Source organism: Pezoporus occidentalis, unplaced genomic scaffold (genome assembly GCF_034315485.1).
Source record: "Pezoporus occidentalis ecotype Australia unplaced genomic scaffold, CSIRO_AGI_Poc_V1 ctg151, whole genome shotgun sequence".
NCBI classification, from domain to species: Eukaryota; Metazoa; Chordata; class Aves; order Psittaciformes; family Psittacidae; genus Pezoporus; species Pezoporus occidentalis.
The window spans coordinates 673,966-695,503 of record NW_026913328.1 but is presented as its reverse complement, the minus strand read 5'-3'; the positions used below and the strand labels follow the sequence as shown (position 1 = coordinate 695,503).

The window sequence follows — 21,538 nt, the reverse complement described above, 5'->3', positions numbered from 1 at the left end:
TTTAGTGAGAACAATACAAAAACTGAACTGCTATGAGCAGGCAGGAATTTGAAATTGATATATTAGCTCACAGCAACGCCAGTTTGAAGGGCAAGTGGCCTATAAATTATTTTAGACTGGTCAAGTTACTCCTGTGGCCAAGATCAGAACAGTTACTTGTGACTCCTACACAGTGTAATTTAAAGAGCCTAGAACAGGCTGCCACACCAGAGCAGCTGTGAATTCATCTAAGTCATCAGTAATGACCAGCAAACTACAGTAAACTGGAATGTTAAATCATTTGAAAGGTGCACAGATATGATGGTATAATTACTATGGAAATGTGTTTTTCCTTTTCTGCTAGCATGTCTGCAGGTGCTTACCCACTGGAGTAGGAATATGAACTTGACAGTCCCAATAGATAATGTCACCACTTCACAGCTTCCTTTCATTGCCCTAACAGGGTAAAACCAAGTAATTCTGACAGCATTCCCAACCCCACTGCAGGGTTACTAGATACCACCTGCCACCACCTTCATGCCATCTGCTAAAACATTAGGACAGGCAAAGAGTTTAATCTGTTTATTCAGATACAAATTGAAAGCAGATGAATGGAGCACAGCCCCATTTCCACTGCTGCCTCTTCCTCTAACTACAAGAGAGGAGAGAAGCAGGCAGAAAGCAGCAAATAATAATTTAGTGACAGAAGCATTGTGGTTCCCAGTTCAAACCTCTGCATTTGGATAACAGGGACAGTTAGAGAGCATCAGTGTATCAGTGACAGGAGAAACAAGTCATTTCTAGCCAGCTGGCACCAGCCTTGGGTACAAAAGCATCAACTGACAGGTTCCATCCTAAATGTAGAAAACAAAGCCTTGTAAACAGGTCTGCAATCTGCAGCGTGCATGAAGGAAACTACTTCAGCAACTTCTGCTGCAGTTTGCATTAAGACAGCTCTCCTCTACTCTTTAACCCTTCTCCAAATTCTGTGAGGAAAAGGGCCCCAGGCAGAGCTATCATCTTAAAAGTAGCTAAAATTTCCAGTATAATTTGACCTTCTCAAGGCATTCTGTCTTTACTGCCCTCTTTGGGATGATGACTTGAAATGGGTTTCTCTGGGTTAGCTCCTACAGTACCTTTGTGCATACTCTGCAGGGACGTGAAGCTGGCAGAAAACAAAAAGAAAGGTACCCACTGAGCTAGGAAGCCTACTTGACCTTCAGGCCCCTCTTCTGATTTGGAAAGGGAATGTCTAACAGGAGCAGCTGGAGGAACTACAACCCACGGGGGACACCATGAGGAATTCTATAGCTCAGATTTTTGGTACCAACAGGATTAGCTCCCTTGGGGTGCTGGCACAAGCAGGCACATGACTGGCAGATCTCAGCTGCCCTATTTTGCCTCTCCCAGCTGTGGACTGTTGTTTTTCCAGGACTACGGAATCCAATTCTCTGCTTGAAGCAGCTTTCCTGAACATACTTGCTGTAGACATTAATCCATTGTAGAAGCACAATGTTTGATTGACTCACGGAGCAGGAACACACACATTTTCTATTCTTCCATTCTTTCTGCTGTTATTTAAACTGAGATAGAGATGTTCCTCCCCAGCAGCACAGGTCTGCTCCATACTTTCCCAGACAGCCTTTTGCTTATTGAATTACCAGTTACTTGTAAATTCCCTCAACTTCCTTTTCATAGCATGTGAGGAGGGACATTAAATCTAGGAGGAAGTGCTGCGTACTGCAAAGCACGGACAGGAGGTGTACTGTAGGAAGCCTGGCCATCTGCACTCTAGGGGCTTCACAGCTGTGTCTGTTGTTCACTTGCGTTGTGAGCTGCAGTCCAAGTTGGCCAGTGAGAAGAGAAGCTGCTAAAGGAATTAACTCTACATTTCACCTGCTAAATGATGGGTAGCTCTACTTAAGCTTCAGAGTCCCCATGTAAGGATTAATGATTTCTATGCCTCCCCAGAAGGCCATCTGACCTGCTGACGTGACAGGTAAGTCTTTTAACTCCTAAGCACAACTGCATCCACTTCCAGCAACTGTTTTCTACTGAGAAATTCTGACTCCAGACAGTAAGGCTGTGTCACTTGATTCTTCATCTGCGCTCCACTCAGAGGCTGCACAGAATGCCAGGATGGACGAGGTGGGGATGGCAGCAAGCACCTATGAAAACCGGTAGCCCCAGGCTCTTGAAGGAGCTTCCCTCCCCCCCTTCTCCCAACACATAACACAAATTTGCAGAGTCAGTTTCCTGTTTGTTTTCAAAGGGACAGAATTTCAAAGTCTTCATCTTCGGAGTCAAAAAACCTTTCCAATCTGTCAGCATCAGAAGAGTCTGCAAGAGAAAAAGGAAGCGCTAGCTCCATGGGATGCACTGACTGTTCAGCACCAGTGAGATCAGCTGAAGAGCAGCAGAATTTGAGTGTTAAATGCCTGCAAGTTCCAAATACCTCAATGAAGGCCCTGAGAGGGATGAGAACATATCAGTAGCACAGAAAAATGCATTGGAGAGAATTACATGGTGCACAGAAGGTGCACCACATTTCATAGATTCCAAAAGCATCCCTGATGCAGCACAACACTGCTGTGAGTTTTGTATAACCTTCCTGTACAGCAGCTCTGTACTAGCAGGAGACTGTTCTGCCTCAAGAGGCCCAAAATAGAAGAGCTTGCCTAAGGTCTGTAATAACAGCCATGAAGATTTCTGGCTCAATTAAGTGATATGGGAACATTCCCCATCCCCCATGTATCAGAGACTTGTTTTATGCTACAGATGCCTTTGATCCAACTACTGGGGAATGTAATTACACAGCATGCACTCTCAGAAGTAATTAGTACAGTCCATTTTGTGAGGAAAGATAATGTATTTAATCCCTCCTGTTCACCCTTCCAACTCTATGGTGAGGAGACAGCACATACCTATAGGGGAAGTAACTTTACCATAAGGGAAATGCAGGTGAGAATGTATGTGCAAGCTGTGGAAATAAAGGAGAAACCTACTCAGGCTTCATGAAAGCACTCGCTGGCAGAACAGCCAGCCAAAAGCCTAACTGCAGTAACTGATGGCTGGAGACAGAGAACTGCAAAGCTGAACACTCCCCCCAGACATGTTGTAACAAGTTTTAATCCCACAGCACAGTGATCAAAACCAGTGATACAAGGCATTCGCATAGATTGCAGTGCCCACAAGTAGCACCCAAGTGGCAGGGGAAAATAAGGACAAGGGGCTGGATAATCATGAAAGTACAATTATTCCTTCTAGTGAGGGACAGGACTGTTGAGAAACAGAATGGCCACAGCAGATGTGAAAGGTTCTAAAAGGTAGGGAAGGGAGAGAAGGACAAGTAGCCCATTACAAAAACATTTTTAAGAGTAAGAAAGGCAGCAATTAGGGAGAATTTAGTAGAGGTAAGGATCAATTGGCAGTTGAAGGCAATCAAGCATTCTGACAGAAAAGCACAGTGAGATAAGGCAGGCTTTTCAAGTTCATGCTAAGGAGAGATAGGATGAACTTGGGTTCAGGATGCAAGTAACAGGACACAGTCCAATGCCTGGTAATAGGGTAGGTTTGTCTATGTATACTTACTGCTCTTGGCAGAAGCAGTCAATGGCTTTTTATCTCCTACAATGTTTGTGCACATTATTAACACGATAAACAGAGCCTGACAGCCAAGATACTGCCCAGCGCTTGTTCCCTTTTGCATTGGTAGTAGCACATTTACAGGGAATGAGTGACTTACACTGGAACTAAGTTTGATCAGCCCTGTCTGACCATTTTCATTACCTAGAAACTCATTTTTCAGCCTTTTCAATGGACCCTTTTAATTCCTCCAAGCATCCCTTTATAAATCATAAATTCATGTTGTTGTGATAGCTTATGAACTTGTTTTTAATTTCCCTCAGTCACCATCCTCATTCACAGGCTCATCCTAAAAATCATCCTGAGACACCATGGGATCTGTGAAACACCAGCTGAAAGTGCTTCACAAAGAAACAAGATCAATTGACCCAAGAGCTCCAGGTGCAACAGGAACATACTAGAAGTCACCATGCAATTCCATACAATTTCCAGTAAATCAAAGGGATCACCTCACCTTTCACTCTGCCCCCCTGCAGGGCCTTACCTGGTGTGAGATTCAGGACATCAGGGTTGGAGAAATGCGAAGGCTGGCGTTCAACCAGTTCAAACATTGGCAGCGCTCCTCTTACAAGGGACAGCTGTGGAGCAAGAGCAGAGCCATAAGAACCAACAACTCTGTACCCACAGTGCTCTGTGTCTTTAAGGGGTAACAACAATCTGTTGGCACTTCATTGCAGCTGAAAAAACATTTCTCAGATCTTTGACTCACACCATCAACAGCATTTCATGAGCTATGCTCTTCTTGGTAGTTTAATAAACCAAATGGGATGATGCTACAGAGAACATGGCCTCTGTGTAGCAGTTTGGAAACAAGACAATAACCTATATTCCTTTGTTTCTTGGTGATATAAACACAAACCTTTCTGATTTGCTGGCACCAATTGTTAAAGTCCTCCTCTGTGTTGCAGAAAAAGCCCTGGAAAAAAAAAAAAAGAAAGAGGCATTCAATGCCTTACTTTTAAACTGTGGCTTACACTGCCCCATTAAACTGAATGCTCCCCATACACTTGATGTGACCGGACTGTCCAAGTGCTGAAATCATCAGTGTAATGGACTGCTCTACTGCAGAAAGAAAACTGGGCAGAAACAACCCACATGGAAACAAAGGTCTGTGTAAGGCATTGCAGGTTCAACAGAAAACAAGCCACACTGAACCATAATATGGATTCAGGAATGGATGTGGATCTGCTCATCAAAGGCAGGAATCAAAGCCTAAACTAAACTTGAGAGAAATGAAGAATGGCATTTAATTGCCATGCAAGTGGAACTTCCCTGGACCAAAGTGCTTCCTTCTTGAGGAGCTTCTTTACCACCATTACCAAAACCCACAGCAGCACTTGCTGAGAGCACAGCATGCCTGTAGAATACCCAACCCACCATCACTGCCCTTTGCCAGTTCCCTGGGTAAAGGGATGGCTATGGAACAGAGGGACCACAACACCGCTCCTTTGGGTGACTGGAAACAAAGGGTAGGAACGCACCACTGCGATGGAGGGGTCAAGCTCAGCAATGCTCATCCTGCAGGGAGGGTGCTGGCAGTGGAAGCTTTCATCAGGGAGACAGCCACTGTCATTGGGCTCCACTGCAGGCTGTGTAGTGTGGGGATCCAGGTAAATGAGTTCCTCACCTGGACAGACAGGCAAGGAGACATCAATAGGAAGAACCACGTAGAAGCTGCTCTTCTGAGAGGCAAATGGTGAGATAGAAAGAGTAGGAAGAGCAATGACAGAGCCAGCTCTCATAAAACCACAACAGAACACACATTCTAGGGACAACTTGTTTTCTCACACTTTCCCAAATGATTCTCATACAGGCAAAGAGCCAGTTGCCAGCAGAACCACAGTGGTCACTCCACAGCAACACCCTGGGATCAAGGCGCAGGCACTATCTGGGTACTGGTCCTTCACATGCTTTCCAGGGTCCTGTGTGAGCTCAAGTAGGCCCCAGAAATCCAAAGCACAACCAGCTTGAGGTTTTGGGCAGAGACAGAAAATCAGAGGGAAAGAGGAGAGTGAAACAGTAAATAGTTTGTAGAGTTTCAGGAAGTGGACAACTAAATCCAGCCAAGCCCCTAAAGGGAGATCAGCACCGCACATAGGAAGAAGTGTCTATGCACACCTCTTTACAGACAGGATTTAGCATTACACAGTGGAACTTTGGCTTATACTATAGCTGCTGTTCAAAGCTGCATCACTTGGGTCCTCACACAGAGGTTCAGTCCACAGCAGCCTTCCACACAGGAAAGGACCACCCTGCAGCATGCACAACAGACCAAGCAGGGGAACTGTACCACTCCACAAGCATTTTTTTCAGCTGGGGGGAGATGCTTGGAAGGTCTTTGCAGTATTCTGGGCACTCACCTACATAGCCAATGAAGTAGTGAGCACTGTTTGGTTTCCCTCCGATCACTCCCAGCGACTGGGGCATCATGAAGCAGTGCTGGAAAAGCAATACAGAAAACACACAGCTGACAGACAGTGAGACAGTAGGTGGCAACAAAGGCAAACATCAAAAAGTTTTGATGGGAAAGTGGGAAAGAAAGCAGTGGGAAAGAAAGATGAGAACACTGAAAATCAGCAACTCTAGCAGCAAGAACAGCTATTTCCAGAAAGAAGCTCCATGAGGAAGGCTGCAACACAGGACCTTCAAGGAACATGGAAGCAGCTTAAAACCACTTGTAACTGCTGACAGGAACACACAGATGCACCAGATGGAAGGAGCAGCACTACTTCAGGACTCGGTCTGGGCAAGTCTTGGCTCTGCTGCAATCAGTGGCAAGATCCCCTGGAACTCTAATAAGGCAGCAATAGTGCCCATGGAATGGAACGATCACTCAGGAAACAGTTTTAAGTTCCTTATCCAGCTGTAGTATCCAGGCACCTTAATTACTGAGTTAAGGACAGGTAACCTTAGCATGAATTTGGAGTTCTCTTACCAGTGCAACTCAGAGCTCGCTAGCTTTTGGACAGCAAGACAATATGCACCCTACCCTGCCTTGTGCATGTACTCTGCACACCCTAAATCCTGCAGCCTCCTGGAACCTAGAACCATCTGCCAGCTTCTAGCCTCAGTCTGCAGGACAAGTTCCAGCATCAGAGCTACAGGGAGTCTGAAACACTACATTCATTAATGCTTATATTGCCACCAAGCACAGTACAGTTGTGCAGAACTAATGCTCCACAAAGAAGATCTGTGATTAAGTTGTGAAGTAAGATCCTCAAAACCAAACCAACTCAAAACAAAACAAAGAAAACCCCCAACCCCTCATCCCACCCCACAATTTTTCTAACTATAGCCTGCAAGAACCCACACCCTGACCTCTGACAAGGATTGTCTCTAAACACATTTTTCTTTTGCAAATAGGAAAATTACTTCTGAGTATTTTTTGCCCCAAAACCAAATTCTAGAAATTACGTAATGCACAACAGGGTCCTTAAGAACCAGAACACCAGGAACTGAGCTCCAGATCCCCTACCTTCAGTGTTTCAATATAGGCTTCATTGATCTCTGTGAGCCCAAGGCGAAGAGGTATCAGCAGCACCAATGGTTTCCACAGTGAAAGCCTATCTCTAACCCCTGCTTCCTCTGGGTACCCGTTGTAGAGTACGTCTGACTCCACAGCAGGGCATGCTGCAGCTCCAGCACACGGGAAGTTGGACTGGCACAACCGCCCTATGGAAAGGGAACATGAGCAGAAAGCATCAGAAATAACCTCCGTTTCTGGACCTTGAGTAACTCTATTCAAGCTCTTATCAATAATTGCTATTTACTAAAAGCCTACTGCACTTAAAAAAAAGAAAAGCTTAAAGTGGTGCAGTGCTGGGATCAGGTGATGTACGTGCTCCCTGCAGGGCTTCTGGTAAGGCTCAGCTTCAAGATTACACCAAAGCATGTTGTACTCACAGCCACCATCTGCTGGGCTGTTAAAAAGCAAATTCTTCCAGCAGGTGAGCAGCTAAGCAACAACGTGTGGCAACAAGGCTGAATGAGCCGATCAGGAGGTCAGGCCAGAGTCCTGAATGCAGGAAGTGTCTAGGCAAGAAGAGATAATCTGAAGTGCTCAACTCCAGAGGAGTTCGTGGAGGGTATGAAGACAGCTGAACCGCATGAGCAAAGCATTATGGCTGAACACAGGAAATACTCAATGAGTGCTGTCACAAGACACACACACAGTGTCTGTCCAGAGTAGTAGTGAACTTTCCTAAAGTTCACTAAAGCCTTCACAGATTTTACTGGGGATCATTCAGAAGCTACTTTAGAGACCTAAAGCAGGATGATCATTAAGCTCTGCAATTTCAACACAAGCTTTGCAGTAAGATATGGGGCAGCAGAACTCCTCAGGGCATACACATAACATCAGCGCTATGCACCCTCATTCTACAGGCTTGACAAACACACAGCAGGCTGTAATGCAACCAGATTATGTAAACTGTAGTACAGAAACAGCTCCAAGCCTACCTGTCTCACCGGCCAATTTCATTACTTGCTGGGTGCGTGAAGAAAAAACCCAGAACCCCAAAGAAACCCACAGCACTTTTAATCTAAAGCCAAGGCAATTAGACAGAATGTCAGAGGCTCGTTTAATTTATTCCTGGGCTAAGCTGAATGCCAGGACACTAGCAGGTAGGACACGATGTAAACACCTTCATCACCAGCCATCTCAGCAGGGTGTTTGCTCATACGAAGAGCTTCAAACCCAGCTGAACAAGGAGAATGTTACACCCAAGGTTAGAAGGAAGAGGATTTTGATCTAAAACCTCAGTATGAGAGAGAACCTGCACTAAAGAGTTTGCAGTTGCTCTCCATTTTGTCCCTCATGGAGGGAGAAGGTGTACATATCCATCTCTCATGCACATAGCTACCGAAGGTCCTGAGAAAACTGAAAGTCATTATTTGTAGCGATTTACCCTGCTAAAGCAGTGAAGGTCATGGTATTTTCTGTTGCAGTAGCCTGCCTGTTCTGATGATCTGAAACCAGCTGCCAAGCCAAAGCTGCTGCTGAATGGGGTGTCACTGCAGGTCTCTTTATCAGGCAAAGCAACTGTCAGTTCTGCACTGTGATATGAACACATTTCACCCAAGTTTAAGCAGTAGAGAGCTCAGCACAGACTAAATTCACCTCGCTTCTTTGGTAGGCCTTGCAGTGCTGTGGTGCCACACCACAGCAGAACCTGCCTAAAACTTCCCAGCTGGATCCAAACCATTTACTGCAAACATATTACAACAAATATGACACCACATCTCTTCTGCTGCAGCTGCTGCTGCTAGCAGGTACTGGCTTTACTGTCTTTGTTTCTCACCACCTTTGTGATACACAGAATCTTCCAATGCCCAAAACTAAGAGCCCCTTTCTGATACAACAGACTTGACTCAGAAGGGATAAAGATGGATGTGGCAAAAGGCATTTCCTATGAACTTTAGGGTGGACAGTATTAGCGATCCAATTGAGCAGAGATATGAAACAACATTAACTTCTGAATGCTTCACTGTCAACAGATGTTTGGGCACAAGGTATCTACAGACATAAAACATATCAGAACCATTTATACAGTAACTTTTGGGCCCTGAATAGGTACATTATGATTCACAAGCCAGGAAAATAAACTAACACCCCCTGCATGTTACAATCTGTATGGACACATTACTTGAAGTGGTATCAGTGCTGAACAATTGGTGTCACACAGACAAGAGCTTGCAGCGTACCCAAGGCTAGAACTGAAGCACATTGGCTGCAAAAAGTAATGTTTTCAGGCTTAAGATGAAGATAAATCCAGTTTCTGTTTTCATGTTGGCCTTTTTTAAGCCAAGGTCATTAGCACATAACTGCAGAGGACTGTATGTACCTAAGGCTAGACAGGCACTTCTCAGTCAGATCCTGTGTCAGTTGAGACTACCTGATAAGAGATGTGACTTCACACAGTGACTTTCCTGCACTCTAGGGACAAATTGCCTGTTAATTTATTTTGGCTCTACAGCAGCTGAAGCCAGCCTAAACAATGCCTGCCCTGATCTTGCCTATAACCTTCCACCGGCTCCAGTGCTCACTGGACTGTTCTAGATGCCATTTCAGAACACTAACCCAGCAGAAAACACTGCACAGGTTTGTGCTGTGTAAATGCACTGTCCCACAAGTTAGTCCATGGCAAGCAAGGAGAAGGCTTGTGTGGCCAGCACCATGCAGGACTGCAGCTACCAGCAATGCAGGCCTTCAGCTTCCATTACTGTGACACTGCGACCTAGCAAGCATGCTAGGGATGAACACATTGTACGGCTGTTCAGCCTTCAGAGCCTTCCTATTGTCAGGATGGGGGGGGGAAGGGAGCAGTAAAGGAAACAACCAGTCATCACTCCTTAGAAGATGATGAGAGATGCACTACAGGGATAGACGCTCTTCTCTTCCCCTCCCCTGCCTCCCCAATGTTTTTCATTTTTGTCTTCAGCGATCTGTTCCAATTTTCTTACTCTGCCCAATAGCAAAGACATTCCTACCCCATTATGAGAGAAAGCAGCTTCTCACTGCTTGCCACCTGTGGCTACAAACAAGTTTGATACCACCTTCCAAGCAGCTCCCACCTAGCTGATCTGAAGGTCAGAAGATCTTCTCTCCAGATCCAGAGACCACAGAGCTAAGTCAGAGGCTCTATCAGATGAAGCAAAAGTCAAACAAGGGACTTCCTTGCCCTAGAACAGCAATTCTTGGATTGTTTTAGTATTCTTGGCCACAGATTTAAAACAGAACATGTACTTCATACTTCTTGTGTTGTACTATCTGCTCTCCATTTTTATTTCTGTTTACTGCAGCTATTTTCAGCTTCTTGCTGCCAGAGGATATACCATATCCCATCTCCATGCGATACTTACTGATTTCTTCCATCACTACTGTGTTGTCCATGGCTATATGTACTGCCAGTGAACTCCATGTATCAAAAGCTGCAAGTTTTCTATAGGAAAATTAAAACAAAAAGTTGGCAGGGATTAGTTACAAGACAAAGATGGTGGGGTATCAGAGAGGAAAAACTGGATTAGGAGAGATTGGCTTTTATCAATTATGCCGTAAAGTATGCTTTTATACATGTATCAGAGTTGTAGGCTTCACTGCCACTAGTTATTATGGCTAGAAGAATAAACAAGATTACAAATGGGACTGCGAATGAGACCACACCTGGGAATTTGTCCCTCAACAGCGTACGAGTACAAGAGCACTGATACAACCTCCAGCTTGAATCCCAGAACTTCTGGCTACCAGAAAGTGAAAGAGCATAAAAGTAAATAATAATAAATGAAAAAGAAAAATAACTTTGACTTTCCATACATATCTCCTGATCACCTATACCAGATCCTGAGCTAATTTGGCATATGGTCTGATCTGGGAAAGCTGCTTTCAGGCAATCCTACACCTGTTCCAGAGAACAGGTTACGATTGCTCATCTAATCAATGTGAAGGAAGAACAGTGACAGAAGAGAAAATGTTACTAAAGGCAGTCCATGCTCTAGCACTACTATGATCCTCTGCCTGTCACCATGGAACCCAGGTAGCAAATACTAATGCTTTCTTCTGCTATGCATTAGTGACTTGATAGCTCACTGAAGCTTTACAATAATGAAGACACTGTTGTCAGGTCAGAGATCCAAACAACAGCAAGATCATCTACTTTGAAACTTGCTTTTGGTCTGCTGCAGGGTACCGTACTCCGTTCTAGCAGCAAGCACATTACTTGTGGGATGTGGAGAGACATTTCTGGGGGTTGTTCTCAACTTGAAATCTGTTTCCTCTCACATCCTGCCAGCATATAAATGGCAAGAACTTGGAAAGAGCCCTTCTGTCCAAGCAGGTCAATAAGGTCAAGCAGGTCAACAAGGTCAAGCAGGTTGCTGGCTTAACATCATTAAAACATATAGTTGCACTTCAGCCCATGGGCAGAAACCTGTAAACTAGGAGGTTACAAACCAAATGACCCCACTGCATGCTTCAAAAGATGTAAAGGAAAAATGCAGCACTTACTTCAGCACTTGTGCGACTGTGTTTGGTCCATACCACTGACCTATGGATTTTCCCTCGCCAACTCCCATCTGGGCTGCATCACAAGAAAAAAAATAATTAGCAAATAATGTCATCCACACTGTTTCCCTTCCTAATCAGTTTGTATTTAATGGGGAAGAAATCTCACTTAGAAACACTGTTAAGTCAGCATAATCTAGCCTTTCATCTACCCTTTCATAGCATCACAGAATGGTTAGGGTCGCAAAGGACTTCTCATGGGGTATCTTAATGTAGATGAAAGAAAAAAGCATGCCCTGAAGGGCCATAAAGTAAATCTTTTCCCCAAAATGCAGTAATGCAGAAGTTCATAACGGGCAATATTACCTCAAAAGAAACATCAGACTGTTTGATTACCAGACCACCCCTGTAATCTGAAGTTCTGTTCACTGAAGCTATACCTTAATAGTGCCTTAAGAGCTTACAGGCTCTTAAGAAAAACTGGAACAGGCCGCTTCTATGCCAGGTAAGTTTATATGAAAGTGTGATCCTTCCTTAATCCATTTGCTATTTCTGAGAGTTTCTTTGATCAGCAGTCTTCTCATATGATAAGGTCCTAGTAAAAACAGCAGGCACATGAATTCCTCCCACCTTAGCTAGCTACAGTATGGAAAGTGATACTGAATATAACCTAAAGCATTAGGCAAACCTGATGGCCTTAACGGAGTCAAGAAGAAAAGTGCATCATAATCCATAATAAAGAATGGTAGCTTGACAGCATGTTAGAAAACAAGCATCAGAGTGTCACGTACTACCTGACCCCCTCACCAAGCCAGTAAAAGAAGCAGCAATGTTCTAAACTCATGGGAAACCCAGACTGAGCATCTCCACATTCCTCAGCACCCAAGCTCTTACCTATCTGGTGAATGGAGTAGTAGCTGTCTTTTTTGTCAATGAAGGCATTAAGAACATTGAAGTAATTAGCCATCTGCTTCTTCCCTTTTATCCACCTCCAATCTAAGACACACAAGGGGATACATGAAACAAAACACGGTATTTATTAGCAACAAGAGGCTGCAAGCTACAGTTCCCTGTGCATTAATCAACTGACCCAATTTTCATGTCACTATCTTATTACTTGGTATCCGAGTCATTTTCAACACTAAAAAATTAATTTAAAATAAAAAGTAAGCATTCTCACAGCTGGGATAAAGAAATATCACCCACAGAAAAGCAAATAAGCAAAAATCAGACAACAAAATTGTATCTCTACCCTACAAATGGGGAATAGGATTACAATTTCTCATCGACAGGTATGAGCTACGTATTCTGTGAAAACACAAGTGACCTCAATACAAAAATCATCCCCCTCAAATTCAAAAGCCATCAACACCTGTCAAAAGTAAGCTCTTGCAGAGCTTCTTACAGACCAAACATGGGTCAAGCACAAGAACAGAAGCATTCAGAAGAAGAGGCTACACTCAGTAAGTGAGGGCAATGCGACAAATCTGAACTATAAAAAACAATCAATCTATGAAGTTGTTTCAAACTTAGTTATACGAAAAAACTTTCAAGAAAAATCTGTTATGCTCTTGTCTTCAGTAGATTTAACTAGCATGTGACAGGGCTCTGCTTTGTTTTAAGGCTTGTACAACTATGTCTACCTATGTAGTTGCAGAGAGCAGCGAAACAGCTGTTTCAGGGTTTCCAGTACACTGTTCTCTCAACAGCCCTGAACTTGAGAAAACTGAAGAAAAAGTTATAGAGCCTTCAGCAGTTCCCAGCTGCACCCTTGTTATCTGCTGTCCTTACAAGGACTGCACTGGTGGGAGCACGTGGCCCTGGAAGTCGATACGGGGTATGCACTGGTTTACCTCTTCCCAAATGCCTGCAGACCAAGGCCTGAGCAAAGATCATCTGGCCACACCGCAACATACAGCCCCAGCCAGTATCAGATGTGGGACCAGTTCCTCCTGCAAACAAGGCCAGAAAATAAGTATGTAATGAACAGTAAAACAGTGCAAAGAGGGAGAAGAAATGAAAGCAGAGGGAAAAGAAATTAAAGCACTGGAAGTCTGTACCTGGGTAGCATGCTCACGCAAGAAATCAGGCGGATAAGGACATCAGTGAATAAGGACTATCTTAGCTCACATACCCAAGGCTGAAGACAAAAATGTAGTTATCATTGAGTAACTTACTGGCATCTCTTAAAACCAACTAAACAAAATCCTCTAGCATGAACTGAAAGGGGAAAAAAAACTTCAAAGGGAAATTAAAAAAACTCAACTAGAGAGATGAATTCCTCTGGAGTACAACAGTCCTTGAACATAGCTGCAGACTCCCAGCCCAATTCAGAGAACATTTCTACACCAAGGCGCTTCTTACAGGCAACTTCCTGTAATCCTTATCTTGAGAAGGTAACTCATTATGCAAAACAAATCAGTCCCAAGAATTTACACATCATAAGCAGCTATGGCTGGATGAGATTCCAAAGTGAACAACTTAGGCCAAAGAAAAACACCTCCAAAACAACCCATCAACCAGAAATGCCACCCCAGCAATAACTAAATCCCCATATCCTGCATAATTCTGGAGAATAAGCTGGATATTAGCTCACACTAGAAAGCCTTAGACAAAGGCCTCAAGGCTGGAAGCACCTCCCTGACAGAACTTCAAAAGGAAACTGCTGCTCCTTCACTGAAACTTTGGCTTATTATTACAAGCTTCACACGTAAAATGTTTATAGTGTGACCACAGCAAGTGAGCTGTCTTACAAGCACACAGTGAGCTATGCCTTAGCACAGCTGGCAGAAGTAGCTTCTTTGCAATGCTGCTTTCTTCTTTCAATCCTTATGCAACTACTCTGCATAAAAAGCCTATGGAGAAAAATCACTCAAGAGAAATATTTTATCACCTTCTGGATAGTCAGCAGCTATCTTCCATAGTTTTGCCAGCAATTTATAACATAGACAACATCCAAAATTGATAATGCTTTACAAAATTAGCATTAGACATTCCCCTTTCCTCTGTGCTTGCCCACATAAATATTGTGAGCTCTTCAGAGAATAAGTGGGGAACAGTAAAAGGGATGACTGGGAAAAAAAAGACTGGAAAAGGTCTGCTGTATGGCATGCAAATCATATGTATACTGTAAATGGGAAATGACTCAGAAAATGGGATCTCTGTTTTGTCCCCCACCCCTTTAATAACTCACATAGAAACTCCAATCATGTTTGTGAGCCATAGTTAAAGACATGGTAACCCTTCAATTTCAAACACATTTAACTATGGCTTACAAACATGAACTTAAAGGGACTAAACTGCATTAAAGATGTCTCATAAGTTGTTAGGCAAAGAGTTTCCCAGTAGGGAAAGAACAGAACAAACCAGAAGGACTAGCTACCAAGAAGTCTCTTTTCCAAATCTGAGCAATTTTCCCCACTGACAGTGGAGACATGGATGAGATTTGTAAACCCATTTACCTGCTCTTGGATCTCTTCTGATACACCTTCCACCCAGTACACAAAACCAAACCACAGAAGAGACCATGCAGAATACCTTGGGGAATGAAGACTTCTACCTTCCATTTCACTGGGAAAAGGTCCTCATATCATTAAGTTCCTACGTGTAACAGCCACTTCAGGCATTTAACCTCCCCCAACAACAAGAAATCCACACATAGTCTAGAGCAGATGCACAAAGGCAGTAATTTCAGTACCTCATCTTGAGCTTTCATTACTTTAATCCACTTCAACCCCAAGACCTTCATTAAATAATATTACATGATAGATTTATGTAGGACCTAATGAACATGAAGTACAAAAAAATTCCCATGTTGCTCAAAGAAAGGATGTTTCTAGGTAGGCTTCCAAAACTCATTCTTGTACCCTTTTTAAAATTCCTGTCATCCCTCATACCCAAGGACATGATGAATTCTCATTCTCAGGTAAGCAAAAAGTCAAGTTAATGAAGTGCATTTCTGATCCTTATAAATGGAAGCACATTAATGTTATACTTGTAGGGACTGTTTTATTAGGTAGAGATACTGAATTATCACCACTTCCAGGGTGTTTTTAGACTTGTCCACAGTACATACCAATAGCAGGGAAGTTCTTTCTGTAGGTGAACCAAAGCCGAGAGGTCACATCCAACAGGATCTCTTCTTTCTCTGAAAAATTTTGGAAGCATTGGAAGGCATGCATGTGAAGGAAGCACCAAACACAGCTAAATCCATCTCCCACTCACCTTCCCCAACAACAGCAGCATTCTGCTTCTCACACAGTCTGCATGCCCAGAGACAAAAACTGGTTGAGGAACAGTGGTGCTGTGCAGAAGAAACTTAACTTTTCCCCCCAGATTAGCTGCAAGCAACCCAAAGACATTATGGTCATAGGCAAATTATGGAGCAGTAAACCACCTTCTTGCCTTTTCCCTGAGCTGTCTCCTTGCCTCAACCATTCTGGCCTCATGACACAAGGCCCAGTAACTGGTAACTTTCTGGACAAGAACATTCCAGGGTCCATGGAAATGGCCAAACAGACAGAAACTGGGCAGTTACAGTCTGCATGCTTTGCCAGCAAACAGACAGACTTTGTAGTGTGCTTATAGGTTTGCAGTCACCTTGCTGTTCAGAAAGCAAAGCATGATACTAACAGAATCCTCTGGAGCATTAGAGCACATTGCATTGTGCATGCAAACTACCTGTAAAAACACTGTATTTCCGGCCAAGGATCCAAACAGGTTCTTTGGTCTCAGGGAAGTCTTCATATTCGAACCTGAGAGTGTCGTAAGTAAGAGTAGCTAGAAAGAGAAAGGAGAAATTACATACTTTTCAGGGCTTTTCCTTGTGTTTTAAAAACCATACAAAACCAGAGAATCAGAACTGCTATGGCCCAGTAACATACCCAGAGCACCTGGCTCTAGCTGGCAAGGAATGGTACAGCTCCACCTGCAACCACCACCTCTTGGAAGGCACAGAGCGCTGACCAAGCAGAAAAGCAGAGGGATTTCCAGGTTAGATCAGCTCCAAGCTCTACCCAGTTCAGAAAACATCTAGGACTTCAGCTGGCAGCTGCACTGTATCCCCCAGAACATGCACCATCGTGTATGCCATCAACGATATCGAGGTCCTCTTTTCAAGTGAGCAAAGTGATAAAATAATCTTCTTCCAGAGAATGTAATAAAAAGCACACATCATAACAAAATGGGACCTAACCCCCACTCTGCCCATCAGTTCCTCCTCAAGCAGAAATGAATCCAGCGGAAGTCATCATCTGCCCTGAAAACAGCCTGCAGCTTGTGGAGCTTCACTACCTTTACAGATGTCACACTAAAACCCGAGGAACACAGAGCTGTACTTGTTCACAGATGATAGGCAAACCTTAGGTCTATTTTACTGGCTCTCTTCACAGCATGGCATCCATCAGTGCCTATGCATGTACTCTCTTACATGACCATTACAGAACAACTCAGCAGCACAGGCTGCCCTCGGATCAGGGCAGCCTATGCTTCCATGCAAAAGGCACAGGAAAAATAAATTAAAATGGAAAGTTGGATGATCTGTGCTGTGCTAGATCTGCATTTGAAAATATGGCCTGGGAACCCTGGAAAAGAACAATCTCATTTTGTAGGTGTCAATTCTTTAACAAAGCACCCACAAAATTTAAAACAGAATAAAGCCAGACTGTTCTGTAACTGTTAAAGTGGCTATTGAAAACATCTCTTACAGCAAATGCAATAAAATCTGTGGTAACATGACACGAGTTTAAAACAGTACAACAGACTAAACAACCACAAGCTCCTCTCAGTCCCATTTCCTGTGAAAGCCACCACATGGTGCACACTTTGCCTTTTGCTTCTCAGGAGAGTCACCTGCTGATGTTCTCTCATCTGCCTATGTAGCTGACCTCACCCTTATCACAAGTAGAAGCTGTTCATAAGACAAACTTTCCTCCCAGCCATTCCCTTAGCTTTCGAAAGCATCATGTGGTGCACCACTAAACAACTTGGCTGATTTGCATCAATGATAGCTCCAGGAAGTCACCACTCGGTTCTGCTCCACCTTCCAGACATCTAGGATACTCCTCACTGTGCTTGGGCAAACAAGCTACACAAGACATTTTGTCCTCCTGTAGGTGCCTCATCAGCCTCCTGCCCCTGGGGTACATAACCTGAAATTCCAACTCCAAATATCAAGAAAATAGTTGAGTAGCAGCAGCAAGACATCATTACTAAGACCAGCTACTGTTTAAACAGGAACCCTGGCAACAGAGATAAAAATAGGCTCCTAAATCATATTTTGAATTAGACCCTGGCCCTAACCCTAACCCAAAAGATTTAAAGCAGGTTTCTAATAAAATGAGTGAAACAAGGGTGCTACACAGAAACTATCAAGCTCCCTACCACCCCTCTTTCTCCTTCCTAGAAACATTTCCTCATCTTCTCAAATGTCACACCCTCTGTGCTCCACATCACACAGGTCCTTAGCAAGCACAGGATTTGCCAACTGGCAGCTTTACCACAAGGATCTGCTGGAATGTTTCCTCTTCAATCAAAGCTAGGAGAGGAAGGGGGCAGCAGGCAGGAGGGATTCCCAGGCTGCCCACTGGACCAGCTGCCTATTCAGGGAATGCAGCACATGCAAACTACAAGTGCTATGATGTTGTGCATTCAGCAGGAAGGTCCCAGACTTGCAGTCCTTCAGCTGAATGCCCAAAGGTCCTGTATGTTGAGCCGCACATCTGAAAGATGTGGTCAGGCATTAGTTGTTTTCTGCCACCATCTGAAAAGGCACAAGTACTATATGCAGGAGTTAAGGTTCCTTCACAGGGAGAAAATCCAGATGATTGCTCCCAGTTAGTATCAACAACATTATAATGGGAGCAGTAAGCTCCCCACAAGGCTTGAAGCCACCACTTCCTTTATAAGCATTTACTTTCATACACTGGCACTCTTTCAAAACTATCCATTGTGCTACTGTGCAGATGAGCTAAATATGAGCCAGTGGGACCCAAACAATTCAGGCAGGGATACAAAGATGTCACAGCTTGCACAGGAGCTCTTCTCTCCCACTTAGTTAGAGGCAAAGGGTCTGAAAATTAAGCTGGAAAATCAACCAGCAGAAATCCTACTTGAAAATGGTCCTTCAGAGCTGCAAAAGTTGGGGGAGATCAGCAAATTTCTCAGGCAGTACTCCAAAACTTCACCTTCAAGAAGCCCTCAGTCTATTTTAAATACCGACCTTTGAGCATCCAGGACAGTGAAGCAGCAGCCTCTGCAGAAAATCCAAGTGCACATCCAATACAATAGTTCGACTTCTTTCTGTGCACAATGGATTTCTTGTTAAAAAGCCAACAATCCCAGCCTTGCAAAGCACACCCTCAGAAAGCTGGCCTTGCTCTCCAGGAGCCTTGGACATGCTGCGGATGGTGCTTGGCTTACTGGATCTCTGCCTCATGGCACACCTTCCACGGGGTCTGCTGAAGTGTCCCAGAACACCTTTTCATCCCACACCCTCACTAGAAAGCCCCAACAGAAAAGGCAAAGCTTTGTACATGCCTTTACAGAAAACAACTATCCTAAACAACCAAGGTAAAGGCATTCAAACTAAAACTGCATTAAAGACCATAAAAAACTGTTTTGATACACAGAATTAGGGTAGAGGGTGAAGTTTTGCCTCCCTTCTCATATTCTTAAGCTGCACAACAAAAAAGGTGAGCTTAAAACATTACCCCAACTTGTAATAAGCTCCCACATAATCAAACACTGAAGCACAGCACTGGGCAGCAGACCCTGACTGGTGATATCATCAAATGTGCTGAAGGCAAATTACATCCTTGACAGCCAGTAACTTTATCTGCTTTACCAAAACTGTCTCTCTGGCAAACCAGTAACAAGTCAAAACTTTGATGACTCAGATAGAAACATGGCAAGTGATTTTCCCTGTGGTTTGCACAGCAAACAGCTGATGTTCGCTCCAGCATCATCTTGATTACAGTTTGCCTGCACAGCTCAGATGTTTTGTTGAAAAACTTCCTATACAAAATACTGAAGCAGAGATTTGGAGCACCACACTGAAGGAAAAACACGCTTTGCAAGACGTCCCTTCCCAAAATGCTTCCTGGGCTTCCCCAGTCTCTAGAGAGGTATTACTGTGGGACACTGAAATGCTCCTCAGGCAGAGCCCGCAATAGCTTAGAGACATTTTCCCTTCAGCCTTCAATTAACACTGCCACAAAAGAATCAGAAACCGGGGGGATGATCATCTCCCTCAGCTAATAAAGGTGCATCAGCCAAGGCAGTGTGGGGAGGAAGAATGCCAGTGGATGTAGAGTATTTCAAAAGAGAGGCGAGAAGGTAAATATATTGTGCTAGTGAAGCTCACTGCTATAAAACACCTACAAAACAGGTAACGGAAGAACAGCCCGAATCCCTACTTCTGGCCTTTGCAGAAATAAAATTCTTTCCTTTCCCCTAAGACCTTTCAAACAAGACAAATCCCAACTATCTAAGCAACCATGAGTCATTAAGAAACAGCCAAGGAGGAATGTTATTCAACTGGAGAGTGGCACTTGCTTGGAGACCCAGAGCGAAGAGCTGAAAGTCTGCCCATTAGGCCCCTGACAGTCTCAGAGGCATGGCTGGACACAAAGGGGCTTGAGCTCTCATTGCTCCAAAGCCCGGAGACCCACCTCCTCTGTGCACACTGGAAATCCAGCCCTATTGTCTATTACAGCAAGGTTTTCCTTCTCTTGGTCATCCTCACAACACTTGCACAAAGGGAAACCAAACACATCTCCCAGCTCCCGCTATGCAAGTTCACTTGCTGGAACACACTTCTGTTCCCAGGTATGTGAGACAGGATACATCAACGCACAAGGACACACCAAGCAAAGTCAGGACATTATCAGCTGGAATACACTGACAAAAGCAGCACCTGCACCAGGGCCAAAACCAAGTCAAGACAGCAGTCTGGAGGGATGAGAGCTACCGGCTCCCTGTTTCATACACATGCTCCCCCAACATGGGGGTGGAACCCAGGCAGCACAGGAGAACGTTTGTTATTATGGAACATCACTTATCTCTCAGAGCATGAATGAAAGCTGTTACTAACTTAAGACTAGGAAATAGGCGAGTGCTAACACACTTCTTTTTCTTCTCCCCCATATGAAGCAAAACATCTAGCGTGAAAGGCTTTGCTGGCATTCTCAGTGAAGGTGAGGAGTGGCTCAGTCTCTTCACCCCTCGGTGCAGTAGGTGGCCACAGCCACCGCTTTCACCCTCTGGTTCGCTTCCCGGGCAGCCCTGTCCAGGCCATGCCGCCAAACTACGTGGAAGAGCTCAGTACCTTCAGGCACGACGGTAAAAGCCAAGCTGGTGACGGCAGGAGGGATTCGCCTCTCTGTTGACAGACCTCCCTCTCAGCTCTGGCCTGCAGCGGCAGGAACGGAGCCATCGCTGGGCTGACCTGAACCCCCGGCTTCCCCCGCATCCCGCAGGGAAGCGGCCAGGCCCCTTCGGGTCCCACAGGGCTGAGAACGCCGCTTCCAGGACCGTACCCCAGGGAAGCAGTGACTTTTCCGGCCACCAGCTAGGTAAGAGACGCGCCCCCGAGCACCGTAAGAGGCCGCGCCGTTCCGGGCCGCCTGGGCCTAGGCCGCCCCGGGAAGCCGCAGGCCCCAACCGGCAGCTCGGCCGGGCGGCGGGTTCCTGGGTGAGAAGCAGAAGCGCTCCCGCCACCGCAGGCGGGAAGCGGCCGCCCCCGACACCCACCTGCGTCCATAGCGGCGGCCCCGGCGAGGGCTGCAGCCGCCGCTGTCCTCGCCGACACATACGCCCCGGCGCAGCCTTGCGCGACTGCTGGCGCGAGCACGGCGCCACCCAATGGGAGCGCCGCTAGCCGCCGGCGTCCGCGACGGTTGGCTGCTGCGGCGCTTG

General features: G+C 44.9%; 1 protein-coding gene across 1 annotated transcript; it reads right to left on the bottom strand.

The window, feature by feature from the left end:
- Positions 1–660: 660 nt before the first annotated feature.
- On the bottom strand, positions 661–21,528 carry ATG4B (autophagy related 4B cysteine peptidase). The gene is made up of 13 exons (XM_062611181.1): positions 21,374–21,528; positions 16,304–16,402; positions 15,699–15,770; positions 13,477–13,575; positions 12,518–12,619; positions 11,627–11,699; positions 10,486–10,565; positions 7,100–7,296; positions 5,985–6,063; positions 5,106–5,251; positions 4,484–4,540; positions 4,109–4,202; positions 661–2,319 (listed from the first exon to the last, which is right to left on the bottom strand). The coding sequence occupies exons 1-13, from the start codon at positions 21,381–21,383 to the stop codon at positions 2,246–2,248; spliced, it is 1,182 nt and encodes a 393-aa protein (XP_062467165.1). The 5' UTR covers positions 21,384–21,528; the 3' UTR covers positions 661–2,245.
- Between the last annotated feature and the right edge of the window lie 10 nt (positions 21,529–21,538).

What these genes read in the sequence shown, in the direction of transcription:
- ATG4B (XM_062611181.1), bottom strand. An exon ending in GAAATACAGTGTTTTTACAG is followed by an intron (nt 15,771 to 16,303) that starts GTAGTTTGCATG and finishes AAAATTTTTCAG; the next exon opens with AGAAAGAAGAGATCCTGTTG. An exon ending in AAAGAACTTCCCTGCTATTG is followed by an intron (nt 13,576 to 15,698) that starts GTATGTACTGTG and finishes CCTTGTTTGCAG; the next exon opens with GAGGAACTGGTCCCACATCT.